General features: G+C 50.7%; 4 protein-coding genes across 9 annotated transcripts; 3 read left to right on the top strand and 1 right to left on the bottom strand.

Moving 5' to 3' along the window:
- Positions 1-8,993: 8,993 nt before the first annotated feature.
- Positions 8,994-13,983, bottom strand: LOC122393869 (FACT complex subunit SSRP1-like). Its single transcript, XM_043390300.1, has 5 exons — positions 12,282-13,983; positions 11,939-12,139; positions 11,401-11,532; positions 11,138-11,218; positions 8,994-10,781 (listed from the first exon to the last, which is right to left on the bottom strand). The coding sequence occupies exons 1-5, from the start codon at positions 12,390-12,392 to the stop codon at positions 10,683-10,685; spliced, it is 624 nt and encodes a 207-aa protein (XP_043246235.1). The 5' UTR covers positions 12,393-13,983; the 3' UTR covers positions 8,994-10,682.
- A 3,419-nt stretch (positions 13,984-17,402) lies between these two features.
- LOC122393870 lies at positions 17,403-21,442 on the top strand. Of its 6 annotated transcripts, none has more exons than XM_043390302.1 (2): positions 17,403-17,453; positions 18,408-21,442. In XM_043390302.1, exon 2 carries the CDS (start codon positions 18,415-18,417, stop codon positions 21,193-21,195), a length of 2,781 nt encoding a protein of 926 aa, XP_043246237.1. In that variant the 5' UTR covers positions 17,403-17,453; positions 18,408-18,414; the 3' UTR covers positions 21,196-21,442. The 6 variants fall into 6 exon arrangements, with proteins under 6 accessions (XP_043246237.1, XP_043246239.1, XP_043246238.1 ...); XM_043390304.1 differs by having other exon boundaries at positions 17,446-17,470; XM_043390303.1 differs by lacking the exon at positions 17,403-17,453 and adding an exon at positions 17,461-17,502.
- Positions 17,451-23,642, top strand: LOC122393871 (alpha-ketoglutarate-dependent dioxygenase alkB homolog 4-like). Its single transcript, XM_043390309.1, has 2 exons — positions 17,451-17,474; positions 22,041-23,642. The coding sequence occupies exon 2, from the start codon at positions 22,070-22,072 to the stop codon at positions 23,192-23,194; it is 1,125 nt and encodes a 374-aa protein (XP_043246244.1). The 5' UTR covers positions 17,451-17,474; positions 22,041-22,069; the 3' UTR covers positions 23,195-23,642.
- A 119-nt stretch (positions 23,643-23,761) lies between these two features.
- On the top strand, positions 23,762-25,352 carry LOC122393873 (tetraspanin-3-like). The gene has a single exon (XM_043390314.1). It carries the CDS (start codon positions 24,122-24,124, stop codon positions 25,049-25,051), a length of 930 nt encoding a protein of 309 aa, XP_043246249.1. The 5' UTR covers positions 23,762-24,121; the 3' UTR covers positions 25,052-25,352.
- Positions 25,353-25,355: the final 3 nt, after the last annotated feature.

The following is a 25,355-nucleotide window of genomic DNA, read 5'->3' on the forward strand; positions in this document are numbered from 1 at the left end:
CGGAGGAAGGCAGCACCACGGTGCCGGCGATTCTCGAGGGCGAGGATGGGTACGCCGTTACCATCGACGGTGTAACCGTAGTGACAGTGCGCAGCCTTCGCGAGGCCCTTGTACAGTTTGCGCTCGCTCAATATGTGTGTAATATGAAAGTCCGCGCGGTGACGACAACGCTAATGTGGTTTATGTCAACCAAGATCATGTCACTTCCCCAAGAGGGAGCCGCACCGGCGGACGTCGTCGCTGCCGTGCAGCAGCTGGAGTAGAAACGTGCACATGGTGGACATTGCCTTGGCGGTCACCGGCTCTATCTGTAGCGGCGGAGCCTACCGCTGTCGTTTCAAATAAATGGTTCGCCACCAGCGATATTGCGTGTGATCAGTAATATGGCTAGTAAAAGGCGTGGTACTGGGGGTAGTTAAAATACGTAGCACTCTGGTACAGGGGCTGGTAAGAAGGAGAACCCCCTCGTAAAAGGGGTGGTACTAGCTACTAACCCCTAGTTATTGGTTTGGTAACCGCCGCTGGGCCGTGGTAGTTGGGTTAGTAAATGTGACTACCCCCTTGTAAGAATGCTGGTTATGGGTCTGGTAATTGTAACTAGGCCTCTAGTAAAACCCCTGGTAGCAGACCCAGTAAATTTAACGAGGGGTGGTTAGTTTTGGCCTAGTAATTTTTGACACTAGGGTTAAACTAGCCACCCCTATTAACTTTTTCTCTCAGTGTACTCGGTTTTACGGGGGCAAAACTGTAGTCACTGCAGGGAGAGGTGTCCCGCGGAGGGATGCGGGGTTTGCCGACACTCGTTCTCCTGTGAGTGCGAGGACTTCGCAACGGCACGCAACATTTGCAAACATATCCATGCTGTAGCAATTTCAACAACAAAAGCAAACCCCTCCCAGCCAGCAGCTGATGTGGAGGCAGAGATGTCTCTCCATATGAGCAACATGTGTCAGGGTGGTTCCGCTGGGGAGGATGCCAAAGAGTCTTTAGAGGGTAGGAAAAAGCCACTCCACGAGAAACTGTTAGGAGTAATTCCAAAAGTGCATGATTGCTCGTCAATTGACGCGATTGACATGACACAGCACGAGGCATTGTGAGAAAGCTTAAAATATTGCTATCTGTGCCCAGCGGCAGCGATCCGTTTGTTGGTTCCGACGACAGGCGAGAGTCAGCGAACAAAAATGATCCCAAACAAGCAAGGTTCTTTTCGGCCAAAAAGAAGCGTGCTACAAAAGACGAGTCGAAAACTCTGACGAAACCCTCCAAACAAGCTCGACTGACGTACCAAAGGGCACTTTTAAATGTTCCGGAAAGTTCAGGGGATGAATTTGAAATTCCCAACATCAACTCATCGGATGCGGTCATGGACCATCGTTACTGACAATGTCTGTCACTAACGATGACAATAATTTATCACCAACTTTAAAAAAAAATCGGCCACTGGTTCATGTTTCTCATCGGAAACAACAAACGGATTGCTCCTGCTTGGCTTCAGGTAAGCGTCTCACTCGTTTACTCCAATGTAAATGTGAAAAGCGTGTTATAAGCGGACCGACGCAGTCAACCTACAAGTCAATGATAATGCGTCTAATGCAAAAAAGGTCAAAGCGTACTGCCGTGGAAAAGGCACATCTTCAATCTGCTCTGTCGGTCAGCCCGTCTCACAAACTCTGAGCCAGACGGTGGCGGTAGAACGGGCGTCACTGAGAAATACGAGAGCGCCGGCATAGCGCGGGTTCCAGTGAGGGTTACTTTCTCACGTGTCTCGAGACCCCCGCTGAGAGATGCATGTTGAGTGACGTGATGTACTAAAGAACACAACATGAGATACTGACCTGGGATTCAGAGTTACAACGATATGATACGGGTTAGTATGCTGCCAGTCCTCCCACACAAGTCAACCTTGTTCACGAGACGGCTGGTGGCATATAACGAGACATTCAGTGTCGTGCAGCCTAACAACAAAGCCAAGCCCACACGCAGTGTCCCAAAATTTCCCAGTTTGGGTGGGAAATGATATCCAAATCAAAATAATTTTCCATTCCCACCTCCAACTTTCCAGAGCAATTTTTCACTCCCTATTTTACCAATAAAGAGCATCTGGATGTGCCTTTTACCTCCCTCCATTTTCGATTCATTTATCTTACAAAGCAGCTCCCACATCCTTCAAAATTAACAAATACATTGTTGATCACTATTTTCCGCTCTTTTTTGTGCCTTTCTGACTGGCATTTTTACACTCTCAGCACTCGTTCTAGTGACGAATAGGTATTCCCCTCCGAGTTCCGACACCCAAGCCGAAATATAATTTTGGGACGCTGCCCACACGTGACCAGAAAAGGCGAGGACTCGCAGTACTCTGGCATGAAGGGATTGCGGAACGAAACGCTGGTGACGTCGCAAGCTGCTATCTAGCCTTACTGAAGGCTAACCGTGATGTGAGGCACTTCACGATCTTCTGCGACAACTGTGCGTCACAGAACAAATGCTGGCTTGTGTTGGCGGTCCTTCTTCAGGCGGTGCAGGCAACAGATCTGGCCGTCGAAAAGATAACAGTGAAGTACCTCGTCAAGGGCCACACGTCTATGAGCGCTGACGCTGACCACCAAGTGATCAATAAAGCGATGAAAGGAAAGAGAACCGTCGCCGACTTCGTTGACTGGACCGAAATCGTGGCCAGCAGCGGCCTTCGAGTACACTGCATGAAGGCTGAGGACTTCATCGATGCTGAGAATACATTCAGTGACAGCAAGATTCGGCTACTGCAGGGCGTCAGCTCCAGGCCGTACATACCTCCGAGACTTCAAGGTCATCCAGCTCCGCAAGGGGTCAGAGAAGCTCTACACGAAGGCGACGTTGGACCAAACCAGCTGGCGCGCGTACAGCCTGGTGAAGGCGTCAGCCGATATCAGTCGACCCATCAAGATGCGCACGAAGCCCAGGGGCGTCAACAAGGAGAAAATCGACGCACTGTGCGAAAACCTGCTGAGACTGATACCCAGCCACAAAAGGCAGTTCTGGACGGATCTGCAGAATAGCGCCAAGACCAACGTGCGCGACGTACTGGGGTACAGAGACTGAGAGCCGCGTCGAGTGCAGTAACCATTCTGATGTTTGCACAGGTTTGCGATCATCAGCAGGGGAGTTGCCTTTAGACTTTAGAGAGTTATGCGTGACGGCAATTGTGCTAGACGCAGTCCGTCTTCCGGACCCGGCGGCGAGTCGTTATCGTTTTTACGTAGAAAGAAACGCTAATCGTCACAATTTGCTTGTTTTCTCTTTTGTCACCGTGAACCTTTAATTGTTGTGACATTAACGAGTGTTGACCTGCTCTCAGACGCCTCAGCTGTCAGTGGCACACAACATCTGAGGCAAAGTTGCATAATCGTTTTACGTACCTGTACAATTTTGAGCAAGTTTTCAATTCTGCCATCCAAAGTCCAGAAGAAGCGTATCTCGCATTTTCCTGAATTTTATTTTTTTATATCATTAGATGCATAATTTTAGGCTCTATCTCATACATACCTAAAGAAAAAAAATAAAATCTACATTTTCCCAAATTTTGGGTTTATAATTAGGTACACAAAAAGCGTATATGCAAAATGGGAGCAGCAGGAACCAAGGAAGAGAAGCGTATCTCACTAAAATAACGCGCATATGATCAAAATGGACGTTTATCCCAAAGAAGAAAATCGTATGTGCGTAGGGGAAGGTGGGGTAAGACGGCCCAGCGGGGCAAGACGGACCACCAGCCCTCCCGGCTGAACCGCTGCTGGTATCTACTGCTTTATGCACTCACTATGTTTGTTTTCCTTCGTAACAATGGCCACCTTGAGCTCATGCTGCTAGGATACATAGCTTTTGAGTTATTGAGAAAAATGTTGTTTTTCGTCAAACCGATCTAATATAAGAGGTCTACGGGTGATTAAATTACGGCGCCTTTCTTGCATGATTAGTTTCTATTTTGCACTTAACTGTGAAGAACAAAGTTATAAACTTAGTTATAGTCACACTTTAGGAAAGACAAGGTTTTGCAATGTTGGGCTATTTGACATATACGTCATGATAATGACAGAATTTAGATTTGGGGCAAGACGGACCACTGTGGTCCATCTTACCCTGTGGTGGTCCATTGTACCCTGCATATGGAAAGTTCTTTTCCAAAACATTGACACAAGTTTAAGTAAGCTAATTTTTCAGGAAGCAGTCTTTGTTGCATGTGAGCCATGCATGCAAGTGCTCAGTTAGCATGCATTCATGCCAAACGACAGTAAACACACATGTTCCCAGCTTTTAGCTGCACTTCCAGAGTAAAGAATAAAGGCTCATTTTGTTATTTTACCATTCTGGTTACTTTTTCTTACAAGAGTACAGAGCAGAAGTGTAACACACATGAACGGATAGCAGGCACTGCTGGGTGGTCCGTCTTACCCCACGTTTTTTCTTGTCGGAGTTTTTGACATGTCCCTCTTTAAGAGCATCCACCACCTAGATGTCTTTAATTTGAAATTTAGTCTTTACACATATCAACAGAGGAAGGCTTGAGCATTCCGAAGACTATAAATAATATGAATTACGAGAGCAGTGTAGCAAGATATGCGGCCTCAAACCTTAGCTGGTCCGTCTTACCCCACCTTCCCCTACATACGCTTTTCTTGCTTTGTGTCCCTTTGGGGGAACGTACATGCGCTTTTTAGACGGCATAGTTCCGAACGATAAAACAACGGGAAAAAAGCGTATGTCCATGTACTTGCGCTTTTATTGCTTTGTTTTGCCGGCAGCTTTGGTATGATGCGCTTTTCATCAACGCGAACTTCCGTTACAGAGGATCTCTATATTAATTCATCACGCAACATAAGTTGACGTGCTTTAAGTTAGCGATTTCTTGCTGTACGTTAATTGTTCAATAAAATTAAGTATTTTATATTTAGTATCTACCCTTAAATAATAATATAAATTGTATAAATTTGGGCTAGTGCGGTAGGCATAGCGTATCGGATTAACATTTTTGTAATTAGATCCAGCCAATAAAACATTTAAATGACAGCGCGTGCACGCCGGATCTTTAAATCTGGACATTTAAATCTCGCTGCAGTAACTTATACGGCCTTGGCTACAGTGTCGGCGTCCTAGCGCCGCCGTGTGGGCGTGTCTGCGGCCATGACTGGAAGAAAGCGGTCCCAATTAATTCCCAGAGCTGAGTGCAAGAGGCGAAATGGACTGGTGCATGTGCTTGTCACGTGGGACGATCAAAGCAAGGGAGAATCGCATTTCGTACCGATTTCCCAGCCGCGCTGTCCGACACCCCTTGAAGGTGGCGCAAGAGTTACCATGAGGCATTCGAAGCGTACGTGGAGTGGAACAATTTCGGTCAGGGAACGACACAAGGCTGCACTTTCCCTGGTTCAAGGTAAGCACACTTAACTTATGATATATTTAAAAGTAAACACAAGAAGTGTTTAATTGAATATCACACTCATAGTTTCGGCACAGGACTTGGACAGGAACCTCACTAACTGTGCCTGCCCAAAGTAGGGCTCGTGCTGTACCTTATTCCTCGCACAGGCTGGGTTATGCTGGACTTGACAGTGCTAAGTAGTTGAATAGCATTGCGGACATGGTACCATGCTCCATGATTCCCAGGTGACTGGTGTAAGCTGCTGGGCCTGCAAGCAAGCCGGAATTTTTAGGAATCAACCTTTTAATCGTTAGTTGAATCTAAACATTGACATTCCGTAACGCTGTTTAACCTTTTTTTCATCTGAAATTCAGGACTGACTAGAGTTCTTCCAGCATCCGAAACCATTACTGTCTTTGGACTGACGAGAGGTCTTCCAGCATCCGAAACCATTACTGTCTTTGACAACCTTGTACCGCTTTTTTCTTAGATGAAGCCGACTATGAGCCTTCCGCTAAGATGCCCAGGACCGCCCCGACGGCAAAGCAGGACCCAGCACCGCCGGCACTGCAGGACCGGGTCCCGCCCTCACTGCCGGCACCGCAGGACCCGGCACCACCAGCACGGCAGGACCCAGTCCCGCCCTCACTGCCGGCACCGCAGGACCCGGTCCCGCCCTCACCGCCAGCACGGCAGGACCCGGCCCCACCGGCACGGCAGGACCCGGCCCCGCCGGCACCGCAGGACCCGGCACCGCAGAACCCGGCCCCGCAGGACCCGGCACCGCCAGCACCGCAGAACCCGGCACCGCCTGCCCCGCGAGACCCGGCACCGCCAGCACGGCAGGACCCGGCCCCGCCGGCACCGCGAGACCCGGCACCGCCTGCACCGCGAGACCCGGCACCGCCGGCACGGCAGGACCCGGCCCCACCGGCACCGCAGGACCCGGCCCCGCCGGCACCGCAGGACCCGGCCCCGCCGGCACGGCAGGACCCGGCACCGCCGGCACGGCAGGACCCGGCCCCACCGGCACCGCAGGACCCGGCCCCACCAGCACGGCAGGACCCGGCACCGCCGGCACGGCAGGACCCGGCACCGCCGGCACGGCAGGACCCGGCACCGCCGGCACCGCAGAACCCAGCACCGCCGGCACGGCGGGACCCGGCACCGCCCTCACTGACGGCACGGCAGGACCCGGTCCCGCCCTCACTGCCGGCACCGCAGGACCCGGCACCGCCGGCACCGCGAGACCCGGTCCCGCCCTCACCGCCAGCACCGCAGGACCCGGTCCCGCCAGCACCGTAGGCACCGGCCCCGCCGCCACTGCAGGACCCAGCAATGCTGGTCTCGCAGCACAGAACGAAACAGTACCTGGATCACAGCCCCCTTCAAGAAAATGGTCAGTCTTACCCATTCCAGAAAACTGTGCAAAGCACCAGTGCCGCCTGAAATGTGCTTCAAAAATATCAGAAGAACAGAGACGGTTCGTAAACGAATCTGTATGCAGCCTAGACTGGAGGGCGCAGGCACTCTGGTTCAAAGCGCACGTCAAAACAGCAGAGGTGGCCAGAAGGACGAGTGGTCAGGGTGATCAGAAGAAACAACGAACACTGAAATGGCACTTGCCAAGTGGCGACGATCTTGTGCATGTTTGCAAGGCATTCTTCCTTACCACATTGGGAAGGAAGGGTAACAATGACGAGTCGGTTCGAAACGCTCTGGCGACAAACACGGGAGCCAAGAAAGACCGCAGAGGCGAACAAAGCCCTGGGAACAAGCTGAACTCTGACGATCTTCGTAACCACATCGAAACGTTTCAACCGTGCAGCCCACACTACCGTTATCTCAACGCGCCCAACAGGAGGTACTTGCCAAGTGACGTCACTATTCGTGACATGCACGCCGACTTCGAAGCGAAATACTACAAGGTCAGTTACGAAAGGTACCGGCAGGAGGTAAAGGCTATGAACATCGGCTTCACGGCGCTGGGCCACGAAGAGTGCGAGATATGCAAGCGTCAGTTGTACCACCTGAAAACAGCTGAGCACAACGACAACAGCGATGAATGTGATGTCTGTAATGAGTGTGACGACCACGAAGAACATCTGAAACGGGCATCAGAGGGCAGAGCCGAGTACCGGCAAGCTGCAGACCGCGAAAGAAGAGATGACGAGGCTGTATACAGTACCGATCTGATGAAGATATCTCTCCTGCCAATACTCCCTCACAAGGCAGCAATCTTCACGCCGCGCTTAGTCGCATTCAACGAGACATTCGCTCGTCTGGAGAAAAAAGAAAAGGGTCACAAGGCGAAAGAAAAGCCACTAGCCGTTCTTTGGCACGAAGGGGTCTCGGGGCGTGACTGCGAGGATGTCGCCGCCACTTGCTGGGAGTTTCTGACTCAGAACGGAGATAAGGCGAAGATCACCCTCTTCGTAGACAACTGTTCAGCTCAGAACAAGTTATGGACACTAATCACAGTGCTGATGACGTTCGTGCATCAAAATGACAACGCTGTCCAAACTGTGACGATAAAATTCCTGGAACCTGGACACACGTCAATGAGTGCGGATGCCGCACAACAAGTAGTACAAAAACGACTGGCAAAGATCAAAGAAGTCTGTGACTTCACCGACTTCACCCAGCTCGTAGAGGCTGCTGGAATGAGAGGCAAAACGATGCTGCCCGCTGACTTCTTCGATTTCGAAGATGGAATCAGCAGGTCGAAACTGACTCTCCTGGGACGCGAGGGTTTGCGACCCAATCTACGAACCGTGAGGGTCATCCAGGTGAGGAGAGGCACCGAGAAGGTCTACATGAAGACGTCGCACAGCGATGAACAGTGGCGCAGCTTTGACATAGTCAAAGCCACGTACGATCCATCTGTGGCTCCAGCGAGAAGGAGTGGACCGAGGGGAGTGAACAAGGAGAATCTGTCAGACCCTGCTTCCCCTGATGCCTCTCCACAAAAGGCACTTCTGGAAGAAGCTGAGCGACGAGGCGCGACCAGGGAGCCGTGACCTAACTGGGTGAACAAAGTATGCGCATGCATAGGATGTGGCGAAAGAAACCTTTTTCTTGGAGCATGTATTAGTACCATCGGTGTGTTCATGTACATGCTTTAAGGAGAAAGCCGTTTTTATTTCGTGAAGGTCATTAGCACTAAAAGGGGACATTCATGTTCAGTTACCTCACAAACCCTGTGAAAAAGAACTGAACGGTTTCCTGAAGGTTCTAGTGCAAGCAGCATTGTTTTAATCCGTGTGAACTGCATGGACCTGCTTTTTTTGTATTTTTCTCTTTCGTGTGAAATACATGGACATGTTTTGATTTTTGAAAGCTGTTGTTTCGGTGGCTTATGAGGCTGACAACACATATTGACGGAAGTATAAATTTGCAATAAACGATTTTTCAGGAGAAGAATAATCCTGGGTAGCGCAAATGTTTCACTTCCGGTCATAGAAAGGCAAAATGAAGAAACGTATCTGATATTCAGAATACCTTTGTGCCACATCAGAAAAGCGTATCTGCGTAGATACGTTTTTTATTCATTGCACTTTCAATGAATTTTACAGAATCGGCGTAGATATGCTTCGTGCATCGAAGACAAGAAACGAAGATGCGCTCATTGTTTGTACATACGGTTGAAGCGTATCTGCATTGGCATCAGCCGAACAAAGGTGAAATAAGCGTATCTACTTTCTTCGACGTTTATATCAAATTAACAATATAATTCTCGTGTATAACGCCACTAATGAGATTGGTCGTGTAACAAGGAATATCATGATATCAGTTTTATGGTGATTGGCCATTTGGTTTTCAATTAATTGAGCAAAAGACAAAAAGTGCTCTCCTGTAAAACTTGCTAAATGCGAGATACGCTTTTTCAGCTTTGTACGGCAGAATTACAGCTCATTCGCCGTCGCTGTCGTTTTCTGACGCCGTTTTCCACAATAAATTAATGAGAATGAATGAATTGTTTTTGGTCATCAAAACAGCATGCTGGTTACCACCCGGCGGCTTGTAAACTACCACAATTGTTCAGAGATCGGCCGAGGAAAAAAGACGTACATGGGACATGCGGCTTTTTGGTCGGTGCCATCGTGTGTTGTTCAACATCCGCGGCCAAGGTAAAAAACGTATCTGCCCAAATACGCTAATCTTCCTTTTTGTGTCTAAGATTTCAGCACTAGGGAGAAAGCGGTAAAAAGACGCAAACGTCCAGCGTTAATTTTAGATGTTTCTTACGTCTTTTTGCCAGTTACGTTGGACCGAACTCAACTACGCCAGCCATAGAAGAAAGCATTTTTTTGATTTATGAGAAAACGGATAAAGTTATATGTAAAAAAAATGCAACACATGGATTTGCTAAACTATGACGGTCCTAATGATACTAAACTCGGTATCACTTTTTCTTTTCACAAGGCCATTGCAAAACACTAAAAAAGCTCTCCTGTAAAATTATGTTCGTGGCGCTTACGTCTTTTTGCCTTTGGACGCCAGAATGGTACTGGTAAACATATACTTGTCAGACCTTAGACTAGATACTTCAGACCGCACTCATGAGCAGACCAGGAGGCACTATGTAGACTGTGACTGTAGTCTGGCCTAGTTGAACAGATCCATCATCACGATCACATTTGTGTTTTAAAGGGACTATCCCACCTTCAAAAAAGTACCATTTAGGATTCGGAAATGTTACTCATGATATTGTACTTCTGCAAGTTTTTACGCGTTTTCATTGTATACTTTTTGAGATATTGCGACTTTTATATTTCATCGTGACGTCATTTAGATCGGATCTGTGACGTAATGAAGGATTTACTTCATGTCAATGTGGGGGAAATTTGGCAGCAAATCTAGGTATTTGCTCTCAAATATGACGCGGCTCATACAATAACAAGTGTCTCTGATTAGCTTATTCGTAAATCAAGTGAAACTTCACATGCGTGACAGGCGTTCAAAATGCAAATGACGTCATCAAATGGCCGTTAATAGTTAAGAGATAGGGCCTTAGCTAAGGCCCACTTTTCAAATGAAGGAAACGAATTTCTTTAACACCACGAAACTGAGGATATTGCGACCAGGATATATAGTGGTTTCTGAACCTGGCCGCCAACTTGGCTATCTCAACTCAGAACTAATGCAAAGGTGGGACAGTCCCTTTAAGGATGTCCGCCGGCCGCAGTCTGGTGATCGACCTTCAGACACTGTTTTGACGCGCAAACTACAATCGTTGGGCGCTCTGGCCCTCAGCCTACCGACTTAAGTCCGGAGATGTCCCTCACGACGGTCCGGAGGTACCCTGCGTGCCGCCGCTCTGCAGCTTCTGCATGGCGATGGCGTACTGTCGCTTGTCCTCCTCGTATCGCTCCACGTACTTCTGCGCGGAGAGGAGAAACAGGGCGTCAGAGGCGAGAGAGGAGAATTGTACGGGGCTGGAGAGTGGAGAGCAATAAAAGTTTCGGTGACAAGTAGGACGAGTTTAGGGGAGACGGGAAAGTACGGAAACTGCCGCGTTTAATCAAAAATGGGTTTAGAGCTTACAAACCCGAGTCGATTTCTTTCAAGGCGATCGTTAATGCCCCGATGTGTGGATTCCTTTGGCGCGTAGCATATAAATTGCTCAGTTACTTATAGCGTTACAGCGATGTTCATGGCGTTACGGTAGTGAAGTAATTATAGCGGTATTCCGTTTTAGCTGTAACACCGTTACAGCGCCACTGACGCCAGGCCCACCTGTTTGTGCTGAGCGGACATGCGGCTCCAGTTGGCCGCCAGCTGTTTGGTGACGCCCGCCTTCGTCACTCCGGCGGGACTCTGAGAACACGACATAGGTAAAACGATCAACGAGTGATCACAGCACCCGGTCAGACGATCCGAGACAGCTGCACACACCCCGGTCTAGTCAGCTGATTAACGCCGATTGATGTAATCGACACCGGCCCTGTCTGTATGGATTATATCGTTACGTGCTTCAAACATAAAAATAAATCCCTCACCTGTCCCTTCATCTGCGAGAGCATGTGGCCGCGCTGCTCTTGGCAGTACTGGAAGAACGGGTTCGAGGGCCGCTTCGGCTCGTTCAACCGGCGCTTCGGCTTCTTCTCAGACTTCAGCCGAGACTTGGGCACCTGTAACGGCGGCATGTAACGATACGATCAGACGGAGGCGTCAGTTCCATACGATATCGTACGATACCAGTCAGAGGCGTCGATGCAATACGATATTATACAATATCAGTCACTGCAGGGCCGCTACTACTCATGGTCTCATAGAGCATGCTCAAAGATCTAGCCCTGGCAAGAGTGCCGCACACACTCATATTATATTCTCCAAAACCCCTTAACTGTCACAGTCGCTCAGTGCCTACCAAACCACCTAACCCCACCCTACCCGACCTTCAGCACCCCAACCACGACCCAATCATTCACCTACACATACTTAGCGTCAAACAACATAACGCCTCTCGCAACCCATTCAGCTCTTCTGACCTACAGGCCTCCCACCTACTGCCCCAAGTCCCCCCGCGCCACTGACCGTCTCGGCAGCGGCGGCCCGTCGGCCCGGCGCGCCTCCGTCGTCCCGAACGTCCAGCTCGGCGTCGGCCGCGCGCTGCGCCGCCACACAGTAGTCGTCGCCGTGCTGCTCCAGCCGGGCGGCCACCAGCCGGCACTGGCGGCGCGCCAGACGCACCTGGCGCTGCACGTGGTACACGCGGCCCACCAGCCGCTGGTTCTCCTGCAGATGGAAAGAACGGTAAATCTATACAACATCTCATTAGCCAAGTCTTGTAAATGGATGACAAACAGAATGCCTTTATCTTATTGTAACAGAGAACTCCACCAGTTTATAACGAAAACAATTGTATGTATCAAATTACCTGGTCAACAGCCTGACATCTTCTCTTCAGAGCAGCATACTTCCGATAGCATGGGTCAGACAGGAGCATGGCTGAGATTTTTTCATCTGAAGAACTGTTGTCCTCAAGCATGGCTGCCCACTTCTTATAGCTTGAGGTATGTCACTTATTCACAACACTGGAACATGTAAAGCGTAATACTAATGTTATCATATCCAGCTCCAAAATGAGCAATTAGTGGTTTAATAATTACTAATCAATTGAAGTCATTTGCCCCCATACCTGGCTGGGGTCTCAACCAGCTTCACCAGGAAAGGGAGCCTGGTGGTGCACATTTGGTCACACCCAGTTTACTCAAAAACTAAGCAAGCTAGAAATATGAGGAACAAACTTAACCTGAGCTGGTGATTTGACCTATGTGACCTGGTGCCAAAAAAAAATCGCACACAATGCAAAAATGATACATGTATAGGTATACATGTTTCTCTCAATTTAATACCAGTAAAACGCCTTTTGGGCGAAGAACGAGCGAGCGAGATAGTGAGCCCTGCACGTGCGGAAGAGCGAGAGGGTACTTCCAACGGGCTTGCGCAAAGCACCCTTCTAACCGGTCGCTAGCGGTGTTGCAAATTTGAACGCAATCGGCCCAGCCGTTCCTGAGATCTGGAAGCGGCATTCTGCACGTGCGCACGTGCAAACGTGGTCCAAACTGACTTTTGCACGGCACCCTACTAACCGGTCTCCAACCGTGTACCAAATTTGAGCGCAATCGGCCCAGTCGTTCTCGAGATCTGGAAGCGCCCCCTGCACGTGCGCACGTGCAGTAGCACCTTAACCGCAACACATGGGAATGCATTGCCTGGTGGGTGCCTACCTGTATGCCAAGTTTCAGCGAAATCGCCCCAGTAATTACCGAGTTATTAAAATGGGAACAAAGTTGACACCTCTTATTGTTGTATTTTGCACGTGCACTGGGGGTGACCCACATGCATCGAGAGTATCCTATTTTTGGTAGAAGGGATGCTGCTACCCTACAAAAATTACCGCAATTCAATCGCCCAAGCGGCTGCTGAGATATGAGCCTCTCAAAATGAATACTTTTGCAAAACAGCTTGAACACCCTTGACTTTTCACGTGGCACGTGCCACGACGGTCACTGAGATGCATCAAAAGTAGTCAATTACGGGGTAGAAGGGATGGGGCTACCCAGCAAAAAAGACCGCAGGCCAATCGGTCCAGCGGTTGCTGAGATATAAGCCTCTCAAAAGCGTTACAGGCCGGGCCGGGCCGGGCCGCTAATACTGAGATTTTTGCGTTATATTGAAAAGACTCGCTTCGCTCGCTGCGCTCGCTCGCTCGTAATTATTGGTGCCACATAAATTGACTACTGTACAGCCTACAAAAAGCTGATTTTCTCACAAAATATTCCTGTGGCTGCTCTTAAAACAGCTGTCTTCAAGGCTCATCCACAATCCTATGAGCTGATTTTTGTAAGTCATGGGATGACTCTGTTTCCACAGAAACAAAAGTGTCAATACCCAATACCATCAAACAAGTACCTATGCCATGAAACAGCGCTTTGAAGGTCACAAACTAGGATGGGTTGAAACTGGTACTCTTCAACACACGTCCAGTCTGCAGGCCTCGGCCAATATCAGATGTAAGCAAACAAAAAATGGTAGTTGCACCAAATACTTAGTTTTGCTCAAGGCAGAGAACACTACTGGAGGAAAAAAACAGCAGTGAGAATAGAGTATCAGTTCAGAAATTATTAACAAATGCTTTAAATAGCATTCATTGAATGAGCCAGTCAGTGCTGGAAATGAGGCCGATTTCTGGTCCCGGCGTTTTATTCTCCGGGTGGGTTAACCCTGTCAAGCGCTTAGCCTTTCGGGACCCTCTCAAAGCCGCGGTTGTCCATTCTCAGTTGCTCGGCCCATTCGAGATGCAAAGTTGATAGTCACATGAAGTTTTTTCGGGGCATCTGAATGTACGACTTTGAAATCAATCGATTCTACAAAACCTACTTCTTTTATCTATATGCATATATTTAGGAGCAACTCCAGACTAGGCTGGTTTGGCTGGCCCTAAATAAGCTTCGTGTGACTATTAACTGTGCATCTCGACTGGGGTGAGTGGTGAAAACAACCGCTACCCTGAGTGGGTCCCGAAAGGCTTAACGCTGGACGGGATTAACCCACCCGGAGAATAAAACGCAGGGACCAGAAAGCGGCCTCGTTTCCAGGCTGCAGCACTGGGGCCGGTCCTGTAGCTCAGTTGGTAGAGCATTGGACTCCGCATGGTGAGAGCACATGGTCCTGGTTACAACAGTCCAGGTTTGAGCGTGATGGGTGCTCAATGTTTATGAGCCTCCTGACCAGACTGCAAAAAATACATGTTATGCCAAATATGTCTGGCCTAATAGCGGGATTGCGCCGAAAATTTCAGCGCACGTCCGGCATAACTTCGCATGCGCCGAATTCAGTGCACAGTGGCGGCTGAATTTTTGGCGCAGGGCGGCTCCATGGAGTTCTTTGGCGAAAGATGGTCAGCAAAATTAATCGGCATGCTGATCGAGCTAGCAGCAGATTTGCCCTGCGGGCAGCTCTGGAAAAAATTCCGGGACGAGACGTCCCTGCCCCGGTTGTTGTGTACTCGAATTGGCGAGTGGCGAGCCACACTGAGTCCAAACTCAGAGGTGGAGCGGCCACCCAGTGACGCAGCTTAGTGCGTACATTAAACCTTGGACTCTGAATTCTGCCATGAACAAGGAATTGCATGTTCGGAAGGTAGAGGGCAGCAACGCAACAAGCTCCGCTTAGCAGGGGCTATGTCCGTGTGAATCCCTTCATTCAAAACGTTCGGACAAAATAAATAAAAAATAAAATGAATAAATTTTCCGACTTAAGAATTGGAATGGGTCCATTTCCAATCCAAAGCTAAAGCATCATTTTGATTTGACTTCAATGCAGCTTTCACGATCATGCCCTAAAATGACAATTGACAAAATTCACTTTTTAACCTGAACTTCTTTAATTGTTCTGTCATTTGGGTTATTATTGTTCCAATTAACTACTGAAATATATAAAAAATACTTTTGGTAGTTCCTATAACAACGTTTCAGTTTACCTTGGCAAGCAAGACGATCAACTGTCGCGCCATAAATGTATAGAAACAGTTGCCACTTGTAGCGCGACTCTGCTCGTGATTCGTTAAAATAAGCATCTGCTTCCATGCACTATTTCTTATTTAATTCATTTTTTTAAATCTACAAGGAGAATACATTAAGCATGTTAAACAATACGAAAATAAATGTAGGTTGTACAGATTCTGATATACATAAAATTGTATGTCTTTATGAGCATGCTTGATAAAAATCACGTGACTTATAGCAATGCCTGTGTCCTTTGAACTTGCGTCTTTTAGCAGCAGCTTACACTTCAGCGTGGAACAAAAGGGTGAGACTAAATGCTTACCTCGAAATCTAAGCTGTGTTGCGGCATTGGCGGTTATGTGCGGCGTGTATGCCGCATGATTAGTAAGCGGCGACCACTAATTAAAGACTTGAACGCTCCAACCTGTTTTCAATGAATAACACTGCATACCAAAAATGCCAATCGCTCTCGTCATAAGATATTTAGATTTAAATAACTAATTTATCTGCATCATCATTTTGAACCAAATTAATGCTTTCAACTTAGTACTCACTCATTCCTTCCTTCGTTGGCTCCAAACAGTACTTCGATTGTCTGGAAATCGTATGCCAAATCCCGCACCTGTATACGACTGGTGCATATAAAGGCCGATGTAAGAATTTCAATAGGCTCTCGCATGCGATTTCCTGGCAACCCAAAAAGTCTGTTTCAGTCATGCTATCAAAACATGGTATGTCAGCCCTGTCACCACCTTGTAGTGCCCCTGACCGTCACCGACTCCCTTCCCTCCTTAAAAGCCTAGTTTCCCTCCATCATCTCTACTAGATTTAGGTGATGCTCCGACAAATTCGCAAACAAGATCGAACTTGTTCTGAGTTCGGACTGTGAGTTAACCCTCGCCCTTTAGGGGGGGGGGGGGGTCGAACGGACTCCCCTCGGTTTTTCGCAAATAACTCGCGTAAAAAGCGGCCGATCACGACGTAACTTTTAGTACCCTCGCGTTGATTAATTTTACACCTACCCTGAAAATTTCATGACCCTGACGCAAATAACCTTTGACCTGTGACCTGCTTTTCAAGACCATGTTTGGCCGGAACCGCGATTCAGCGTATGTCGGCTCACATTAGCAGCGCGTTTGCAGTCTTTTCGTGGTTTCAAGCGTTCAAACATGTGATATGATGTTGCCCCCATGCATTAGGGTGGGTGTCAAGGTCACCTGAAGGTCAGGTCAGGTCATTGACCTTTGGTGACCTCGGTTCACTTTTTCGAGTTTTACATGTTTCTAGGCCAGTTTTTCGAGCTGAATTCGAATTAAGCAACCACATGAACGTTTACAAAGTAGTTTTGGTGCCTTCGTAACATGTTACGAGGCTGTCAGAGGGGGTTGACACCTACCACAAATACCCGGCAGGACCTCTACTGGTTGACCTGACCTGACCTAACCTAACCTGACCTGGCCTAAATGAATGAAGACATCATCTGTGATCAAAACTAGCATGATATTCGTGATCAGCACCCCGAAAAACCCCATAGCAGCCACACTACGACGTTCTAACAGGTCCCAATTTTCCCGCCTTTTGGGTCATTGACCTGACCTGGAAGGTCAACCGATGACCTAGGACCTTAAAATTGGGTATCATCGGCTTTCTCTCGCCACGGGCAACACGCTCGTTTTTTCCGCGAAGCTCTAGCTTGATCAGGAGCGAAACGGCAAGGGGTTATACCTTATACGTTCGCGGCTGGAAAAACACCAATACGGGCGAGGGTCAAGTTGAAAGTATTAATTTGGTTCAAAACAATGATGTAGATAAGTCAGTTATTTAAATCTAAATATCCTATGACGAGAGCGATGGACATTTTTGGTATGCAGTGTTATCCATTGAAAACAGGTCAAAGCTATTGAGTTTTTAATTTAGTGGTCGCCGCTTACTAATCATGCGGCATACACGCCGTACACAACCGCCAATAATGCCGCAACGCAGCTTAGATTTCGAAGTAAGCATTTAGTCTCACCCGAACAAAACGGCGCACGTGGCAGGTGGGTGTGGGTTGTGTGTCGGTAATTCAAATTGGTTTTACGTTTATTTGTTGGTTGTTTGGTGTTGATGTGAATGATTTTGCCCATAGATTTATTGTGCTTTCGCGAGCCTTATCCGTTTTTTATCGCTAGGGATGCCAGTACCATCACGCTCTAACTCAATTCAAATTGAAAAAGAAATCAAGGGGAATCATGAAATGAAGTTCCAGTTTTATGCCATTTTGCTTTCCAATGGTTCATTAAAAACACGCGCTGCTCGTTTTTTTGTGAGCTACAGCTTTTTACCAACAGAATTTTAGAGCAGTATGACCTGTATCAAAATTCTGATGGGTATATGCCCAAAACTTTTTTTTTTGTTTTTTTTTTGAGGCATGTTCACTTAAGGTGACCTGGGGTCAAAAATCCTGCATGTTATGCAAAATCAATATATGATAAGCCACGCTAAATTTTGCATTGCTGTGCACCACATTTTTCTTTACACGCACTGGAAACTGGCTGGCATGGCCAAAAATGCCCACCCACGCATGCTAAGGCTAAGAACACCTCATCATTCATTCATTTGATCATAGGTGTTTTCAAAAGCTCTCCAGGGACATCATTTCCTTCACATTTTTTACATTTCTTGTTTTTGTTTTGTATTTAGATCTACAATGTTGGTGTTCAAATGAGATTAATTGCTAGCTTGCTTCCTATTTTAAGAGACAGCATTGACATGAATAATGAACTAACAAAACCTAGCACATTCTCATACCTTATACTTGGCAGCTTTTTGGTGGGTTTAATCTACTGTGGTGGCATTTGACATGCATGCTTATATACCCTCTCCCTCACCTCTGTATGTTGGCACAAGGGTAACTGAACCACTGAATGTTTGTGTACACACTTATCTCAGTTTGGTGTTGGGTTTTGCCTGCTGCATGGCTAACAGTCTGCTGCTGCCTCCCACCACCACAGCCGGACGATGGACTCTGCCACCGACGAGAGCAATCCTCTGGACGCCGCCGCGGCACGAGCGAAGCGGGTCCTCCGCGAGAACCAAGCGCGTGCCGATAAACTTAAAAACGTGCTCTGCATCCTCCAGGGCAACCAGGACGCGGCGAAGCGTGCACTGGAGGATGCAGTCACGCGTCACACTGAGGCCGTCTCCACTTGGAAGGTGGCCTTCCGGCAGGTGATTGACGTACAGTTTGTGAACAAGGCCAAGTTCCTGCAGGATCAGCTAGCCGTGGTGCGGCGCGCGTCGGTTGGACTGCACACGAGTCTGGAGCGGCTGGAGGCCCTTCGGCTGAACCCGGCCGCCGCCGCCGCCGCGCCGGCCGTGACAGATGTCCTCGAGAGGTACATCGCCGAGAGTCGGGAGGTGCAGCCCGATCAGTTGCTGCACTTCACGTTCCGCGAAGTGCCACCGGACCGTTGGGCTCGCTCCAGGCTAGCTGTGGGTTACCTGCAGACATGCTCACTGTGTCCGACAGACCTCACGCTAGAGGAGGTGGCAGCCGATGGGCTGGCTGTCACGTTCAGCGCAAAGAGTGAGCGACCTTATGATGCGGCCACTGTAACCCACATGTCGTACAGTGTGCTGAACGAACATGGGAAGGAAGTCACAGAAGTTGTCTGGGTGGACGGTCACAACGGGTGCTTCTCGGCTACGTTTCGCGCCGCAGCCCCGGGGCCACACGTGGTGTCCGTCTACCTATACAGCGTGCATATCAATGGCAGTCCCATGCGCATCCGTGTGGCAGGCTCTACCTGCAGCGCAACGGTGAAAGACTCGTCGTCGCAAACGGTGGATTCCCTAGGAGACGTGGCCGATTACGAGGGCGACGACTTTGTGGGATGGATGCGCGCCCGTCTGGAACGGGAGATCTCGCAGCCGAGCGCGCAGGCTCTCATGGCTGTCGAGGGTGGCGCCGTGGCTAGGCCGGTGTGCCGCCCGCAGGCGGGGAGTGGTCGGCTGCGCCTGCCCCGCCACACAGGCCTAGATCCCAACAACAACAACGGTGAGTCCGCCGACTGGAACGCTCATCTGTTCAACGCTGAGGAAAACGAGAGATCCAAAGACAAGACCGAGCGTGACGTGCCCAACGATGATGACACGGCCACGAGGATCCGCGCCGCTCTGATGCGGTCGCTGGACGGTTCGGCTGTCAGCGGCGGATCGGGGGACGGTCCAGTCCAGAGCGCTAAGCGTGAGGTCAGAAGGCCTGTAGCTCCGCCACCTCTGAAGAAGAGCACCGTCGCTGGCGCAGTGTCCAGCTCCCTGCAAAGCTCTGCTCGGAGTGCGGCCATGAGTGCCAGTGCTGGGCTATCCAAGCCACCTGACGTGGAGGCTAGGCCGTGCTCTGTCGCCGATTCTACCACCACGAGTCTGTCGGCTGACTTCAGTCGAATGTCGATCCCCGGTGAGCCGATCGACAGTCTCCGGCGGCCAGTGTCCACTGTACCTGAAGCTTCTGCTGCGCCCGTCATACAGGTCACCGTGAAGCAGAACAGCAAGTCCAGCAGTCCTGAAAGGTTGGTGACAGAGTCGAACACCCAGAAGGTCGTAGAGGAGTTCCGTAGGGCTTTTGATATCCCCGGCGGCAGTCCTGTGGGGAAGGGTGAAGGCGTCGCATCGTACGGAGAGCCAGGCCGACAGTGGGATGAATACAAAGGTGTGGCCACAGAACGTGACGATCAGGGCAGTGCGAAGAAGCTGCCGAGCAGAAGCCAGACACCAGTGTCAAAGTCCGCGGGGACCAGTGAGGCTCTCGGTTCGGCAGATTCGGTAGGCTCCGGTCGTGGTGAGCGCGCTCCGCCACAGAAACAGTCTCAGGTGCGCGTGACTGCTCCACGTCCTCTTCGCACCGTGAGGGTCACATCCGACGATCTGGAGGCGGCGGCTGCTGCGCCACCTAACCTTGCTCAGGGCTCCGTCTCCGCGAAACTGGACCTATTGCTGCGTCCAACTCCTCTGTTCAAGCACCCGATCGGGGTTGCTGCAAAAGGCGATGTTCTGTACGTTGCCGACACGGGAAACGACAAGGTACGCGCCTTCTCTGACTCAGGTGCCGAGCTTCAGTCGCCGATCCCGTCGCTACGGCGACCCTCGGCCCTGGCGGTACTGAGCGAGGACCGGCTGGCCGTAAGGTTTGATTCGGGCGTCCGGGTGTATTCCGTGCCGTCGGAGGGGCAAGTGCGCCTGCTCTACGACCTGGGTGGTGGTCTGCTGAAGCGGCCGTTCGGACTAGCCGTCACCAGCAGCGAACGGCTGGTGACCGTCGACGCGATCAGGGGGAAGCCGGTGGTGCACGTGTTTGACGCGAGCCCATCTGGCGAGGGTCGTCCCGTGCACTCGGTCGACATCTCTCAGCATGTCCGCCAGCCAGAAACGTCGAAGCTCTACTTCGTCGCGGCAAGTGAGACGCGCTTCGCTGTTACCGACCTGGGTAACAACGTGGTGCTCCTTCTGAACTGGGAAGGTCGTCTAGTGGCTCGAGTTGGCGAAGATGTCGGTCCTAGAGCGCGACTCTACGACCCGGCAGGCTTGGCGCTCGACGCTGCCGGCAACCTGCTCGTGGCGGATTCGAAACACCACCGCATCGTGGTCTTCGCGTCGGATGGGACCCCTCGAGGGTGTGTATCGACGTCCCACAAGCTAAACCGGCCGTCGGGCATATGCCTCCAAGGAGCCAGGCTGTACGTGCTGAACTACTGGGACAACACGGCTCATAGTTACAAGCTTACCGTGAGCGAGCAGTAGGCTGAAATAGCCCCCAAAGACTGGGTTGCCGTGACGCGATCCAAGCTGAGCCCAATCCAGGGTCCATGGCCGTGACGCGATCGATGCTGAGTCCAATCCAGGCTCCATGAATCGGTTATCGCAGATTTGTGTGTTCATTGAGTGTGTTGTGTACCTATAGCGTATGTATATTCATGTGAAGTCTTCCGTTGTGTTGCGTCAGGCGCAGATGTTTTGTTAATCAAGTTTAATACACTTTGTTCCTAACGTTTCTTTTTGTTGTGGTTCCTGACTTGGACCCATGGGACACGAGGAACACCACATGGCGATATGTAGAACCTCTAGTCACGTCGTCCGTGCCACACGCTGCTCTCTGCTGGACGGAAGGGCAGAGTTACGGGTACCTATGACTACCAGCCAGCTGTCAGAAGGTTGATTCACTGAGGTGACATGACTAAGCAGCGACAGGGGTCGGGTGGGTTCCACCCGGTTCCAACACGTGGTTCTACGGTCCTGCTGCTGCATGGCGCAGCACAACAGCTGGGTGAGGGCGCATGCTTTATGCTTGCTTGGTGCTTGTCACGGTTAATGTGCTTTTCTTACGAGTAAATCTTTTCTTTGTTGATGTCGGTTAGTGGCATGGCTCTTCGTTATTGTTAAGATTAACTTAAACATCTTGGGATCTGCAGACCTCATGCCATTGCTACCATGCTACCACGAGAAATAACTTATTTTTGGCATGATCACAATGTTTCATATCTCACAATAGTGAAATGTACTGCAAAGCAAAGCCTTCCCTCGAAAATTATTTAAAACTTTACTTGTTTCACATCTTGCCTCATACGAAAATCGGTGATGTGTTTCAGAACCACGGCTGTGTATCTCTCCGCGTCAGATGGCGACCAACATCCCCAGCTGTGGCTGCAAGGGGCAGAACACGTGCTTTCGGTGTGAGCCTTTCTCCTCGACTGCTTACGAGCCGTTCGTTCGGCCCCAGGATGCTCCTAGCTACGTGTTCTGCCCACTGTGCCGCCTCGCCTGGCCGGGCTGGGACGGAGACTCGTGGCGCTCCCACCCACACCACGAGGGACGCCCTCTCCACTATCCCGGTGTCGATATCGTCCTGGACATCATCTCTGAAGAAGAGGAACGTTCGCTGATGTCTGACATTGACGCGATTCCGTGGGATCTGTCGCAAAGCGGGCGTCGTAAGCAGAACTTTGGTCCAAAGACGAATTTTAATCGTCGTAAGCTGAAGATGGGCTCATTCAAAGGTTTTCCGGAGTTTGGTCGGCGCGTTCAGGAGAGACTTACTCGCGAGCCGGTGCTTGCGGGATACCAGACGATCGAGCAGTGCTCCCTCGAGTACAAGGCTAATGAGGGCTCCTGCATCTCGCCACATATCGATGACTGCTGGGTGTGGGGCGAGCGGGTCGTAACGCTGAGCCTTCTGAGTGACTCTGTCCTCACTATGGTTAAGTACACGGGTGGTCAGGATAAGTATAACATGACTTACGAACCAGCATGTAGGTACAACCTGCCGAACCAACCTCACAGCACTGGTTCGCCAAACCACGAAGACGAGACGAAAATGAAGACCTCTGCGCCTACAGAGAACGGATCTGGTGATGCCTCAGCAACTCCCAACCTCGCCAATGTTATCTCTAGTGAAAACAGCAGAGTCTCCAACGGCGGCACACGGGGTGCGTCTACTCCTCCCTCCACTACATCCCCGTCGGCACAGGAGCCGCTGCTCTGGCACCAGCTCAGTCGGCCCCCGACGGTGCGCCTGCCGATGCCGGCCCGCTCGCTGCTCGTGATGCAGGCAGAAGCGCGCTACGAGTGGCTCCACGGCATCCTCCGCTCGGATATCGCCGGCCGACGTGTCTGCCTGGCCCTGCGAGAGTTCACGCCGGCCTTCATGCCGGGTGGAGAGGAGGAGCAGCTGGGTGCAGAGGTCACCGCGCAGGCGCAGTGCTTCTTCACGCCGCAGACGGCAAGTGGAGAGGTGTCCGCCTGATGATGCCAAAGGTAGCCTTGTGATGGACATGGTGATGCATGCGTTCTTTCATGATATCGCGAACGTGTGTTTTGTACTAAGCTCACTGCTCTGGGCAGTGGACAGTACAGGTGCTAGACTGCGAAGTTGTAGCTTATTAGGAGCATCCCAACGGACATATTGAATTGACGTCCTTTGTCGTCACAGAAGCTTTATCCTAATGGTAAAACATAAGGGACGAAATTGCTTGTGAACTTTGAGCTGTGTAGTTCAAACGTCCACGTGAAATGTAAAAGGGATGTCGTGCCTTTCGTTTCTTTTCCTATAAGTGATATGTTTCTGAAAAAGCAACCACCGCACCGTGTCCGAAGTTTTTCGATATCTGATTGTGTTTCATCAGCAGCGTGCATGTTCTATATCTGCAGATGTTATTTCATTCATAACCAAATAAAGTTGTGTTCGTTGATGATGCTGCGTGTTGCAACTCCAATAGATATCGGCACAGAATAGTTGAAAGGCTGCCCATGACATAGGTACACATATTATTACTTCTAGGTATTGCTGTCAGTGTCACATTAGAAACCCCGTAATGCTTGTTCTCTTCTGCGACTGACTCGTATCCACATGCCTTTGTCGGAAATGCATCGGTATCATCGCACACCTGTCAGCGAGCGCCCAGATTTCACATGCCGATCGGCTTGTGTCGTGATACTCTGTGGAAGACCATGCTAGATAATGCACGTGCTTGTTATGCAGGCATTGCAAATCGTGCAAATTATTGCTCGGCTACCGCAAAATGTCGAAAAGCTTGATGCTGTGCTGCTCATCCAGAGAATTGATTCGTATTATTTCCATTTGACGTTTTGATATAATCTGCTAGTTTCTCGACTGAAATGATAGTTGATAGCTAAACACACTGCAGCGCAGCGCTTCCTTGGTTTGCATGGCATGTCAGTAGCCTCCACGTCGGTTGTCGACCCCACTCAGATCACGCTCACCATTCAACGAACATCACCCACCAAAATGGGCAGCGGCAGTGTCCTGCGCGCGCTGAAGCTGGCCGCTTTCGGGCTGGACGTGCTGCTCACGCTGCTGGGCGTGCTGCTGGCCGCTGGCGGCGGCTACTGCGCGTTCCTGCTGCGCGCCACCAGCGCTGGGCACGTGACCAGCGCTGACGCCGATCCTGCCGCGGTGCTGACGGCCGTCGTCATCACGGTAGTCATCCTGGCGACGACAGCCGGCGCCTTGCTGGTGGTGGTGGGCCTGCTGGGCTGCTGCGGGGTGGCGCGCGGCAGCCGCTCGCTGCTGCTCGCCCAGGCCTGCGTGCTGGGCGCCCTGCTGCTGCTCCTGATCGCTACACTCGCTGTGGTCATCTGGTCAGAGCGTTCCGCTCCCCGGCGCACGGAGCTGGCCGCGCTGGAGTTGATTCGTCGTCGCGGCAACATCGACAACGACGACTTGGACGTGCAGCCGGCGTGGCGAGCTGTGCACGCCGTGCAGCGCTGCCTCCGCTGCTGCGGCGTGCTCGGCTACGGCGACTACGTCTCCGTGAACGCCTCGATCCCGGTGTCGTGCTGCCGCGACGAGACGCCGTCGGCCGCCACGCCGGCGCGCTGCCGCTTCTCGGGCCTGTCGGAGGCGCAGCTGGCTGAACACCCCCTTCTGCAGCGGCGCGGCTGCGGCTCGCTGGTCCGGCGCCGGCTGCGGCTGCTGGCCACGTTGGTATACTGTCTGTGCGGCCTGGCGCTGGCGGTGCTGATGGCAGCGCTCTCGGTCAGCTGCTACGTGGCGCTGAACGTGCGGGAGACGGTGCCGGTTATCCCGGCCATCCATGCCAGTGTGCAGTCGCTGCGGAGCAGGAACCACGGATACGACTGAGCGGCGCAGCAGGAGAGCCCTCAACGGCACGAGCATGCATTACTGTGTAACACGGTACCACTTCATGACGTTACTGCCAGAGTGATTTCAAACAGACACCGTGTGCTACATCACAGTTGTCCGCGCGATGTCTCGCAGTGAGTATATTTGGCGTACGCGCAGTGTGCCCGTTCAAAGATAAGCTGTTGTACAACGAGCAGCATAGAACGTAACATGATTGCCTTGTTCAGAGACGTCTGTTATTGTCCAGTTGGTGCGAGTTTCCAATAAATGTGACCCGTTTCAGCCCCCGGTTCAAAAACAG

Source organism: Amphibalanus amphitrite, unplaced genomic scaffold (genome assembly GCF_019059575.1).
Source record: "Amphibalanus amphitrite isolate SeventyFive unplaced genomic scaffold, NRLGWU_Aamphi_draft 000559F_arrow, whole genome shotgun sequence".
NCBI classification, from domain to species: Eukaryota; Metazoa; Arthropoda; class Thecostraca; order Balanomorpha; family Balanidae; genus Amphibalanus; species Amphibalanus amphitrite.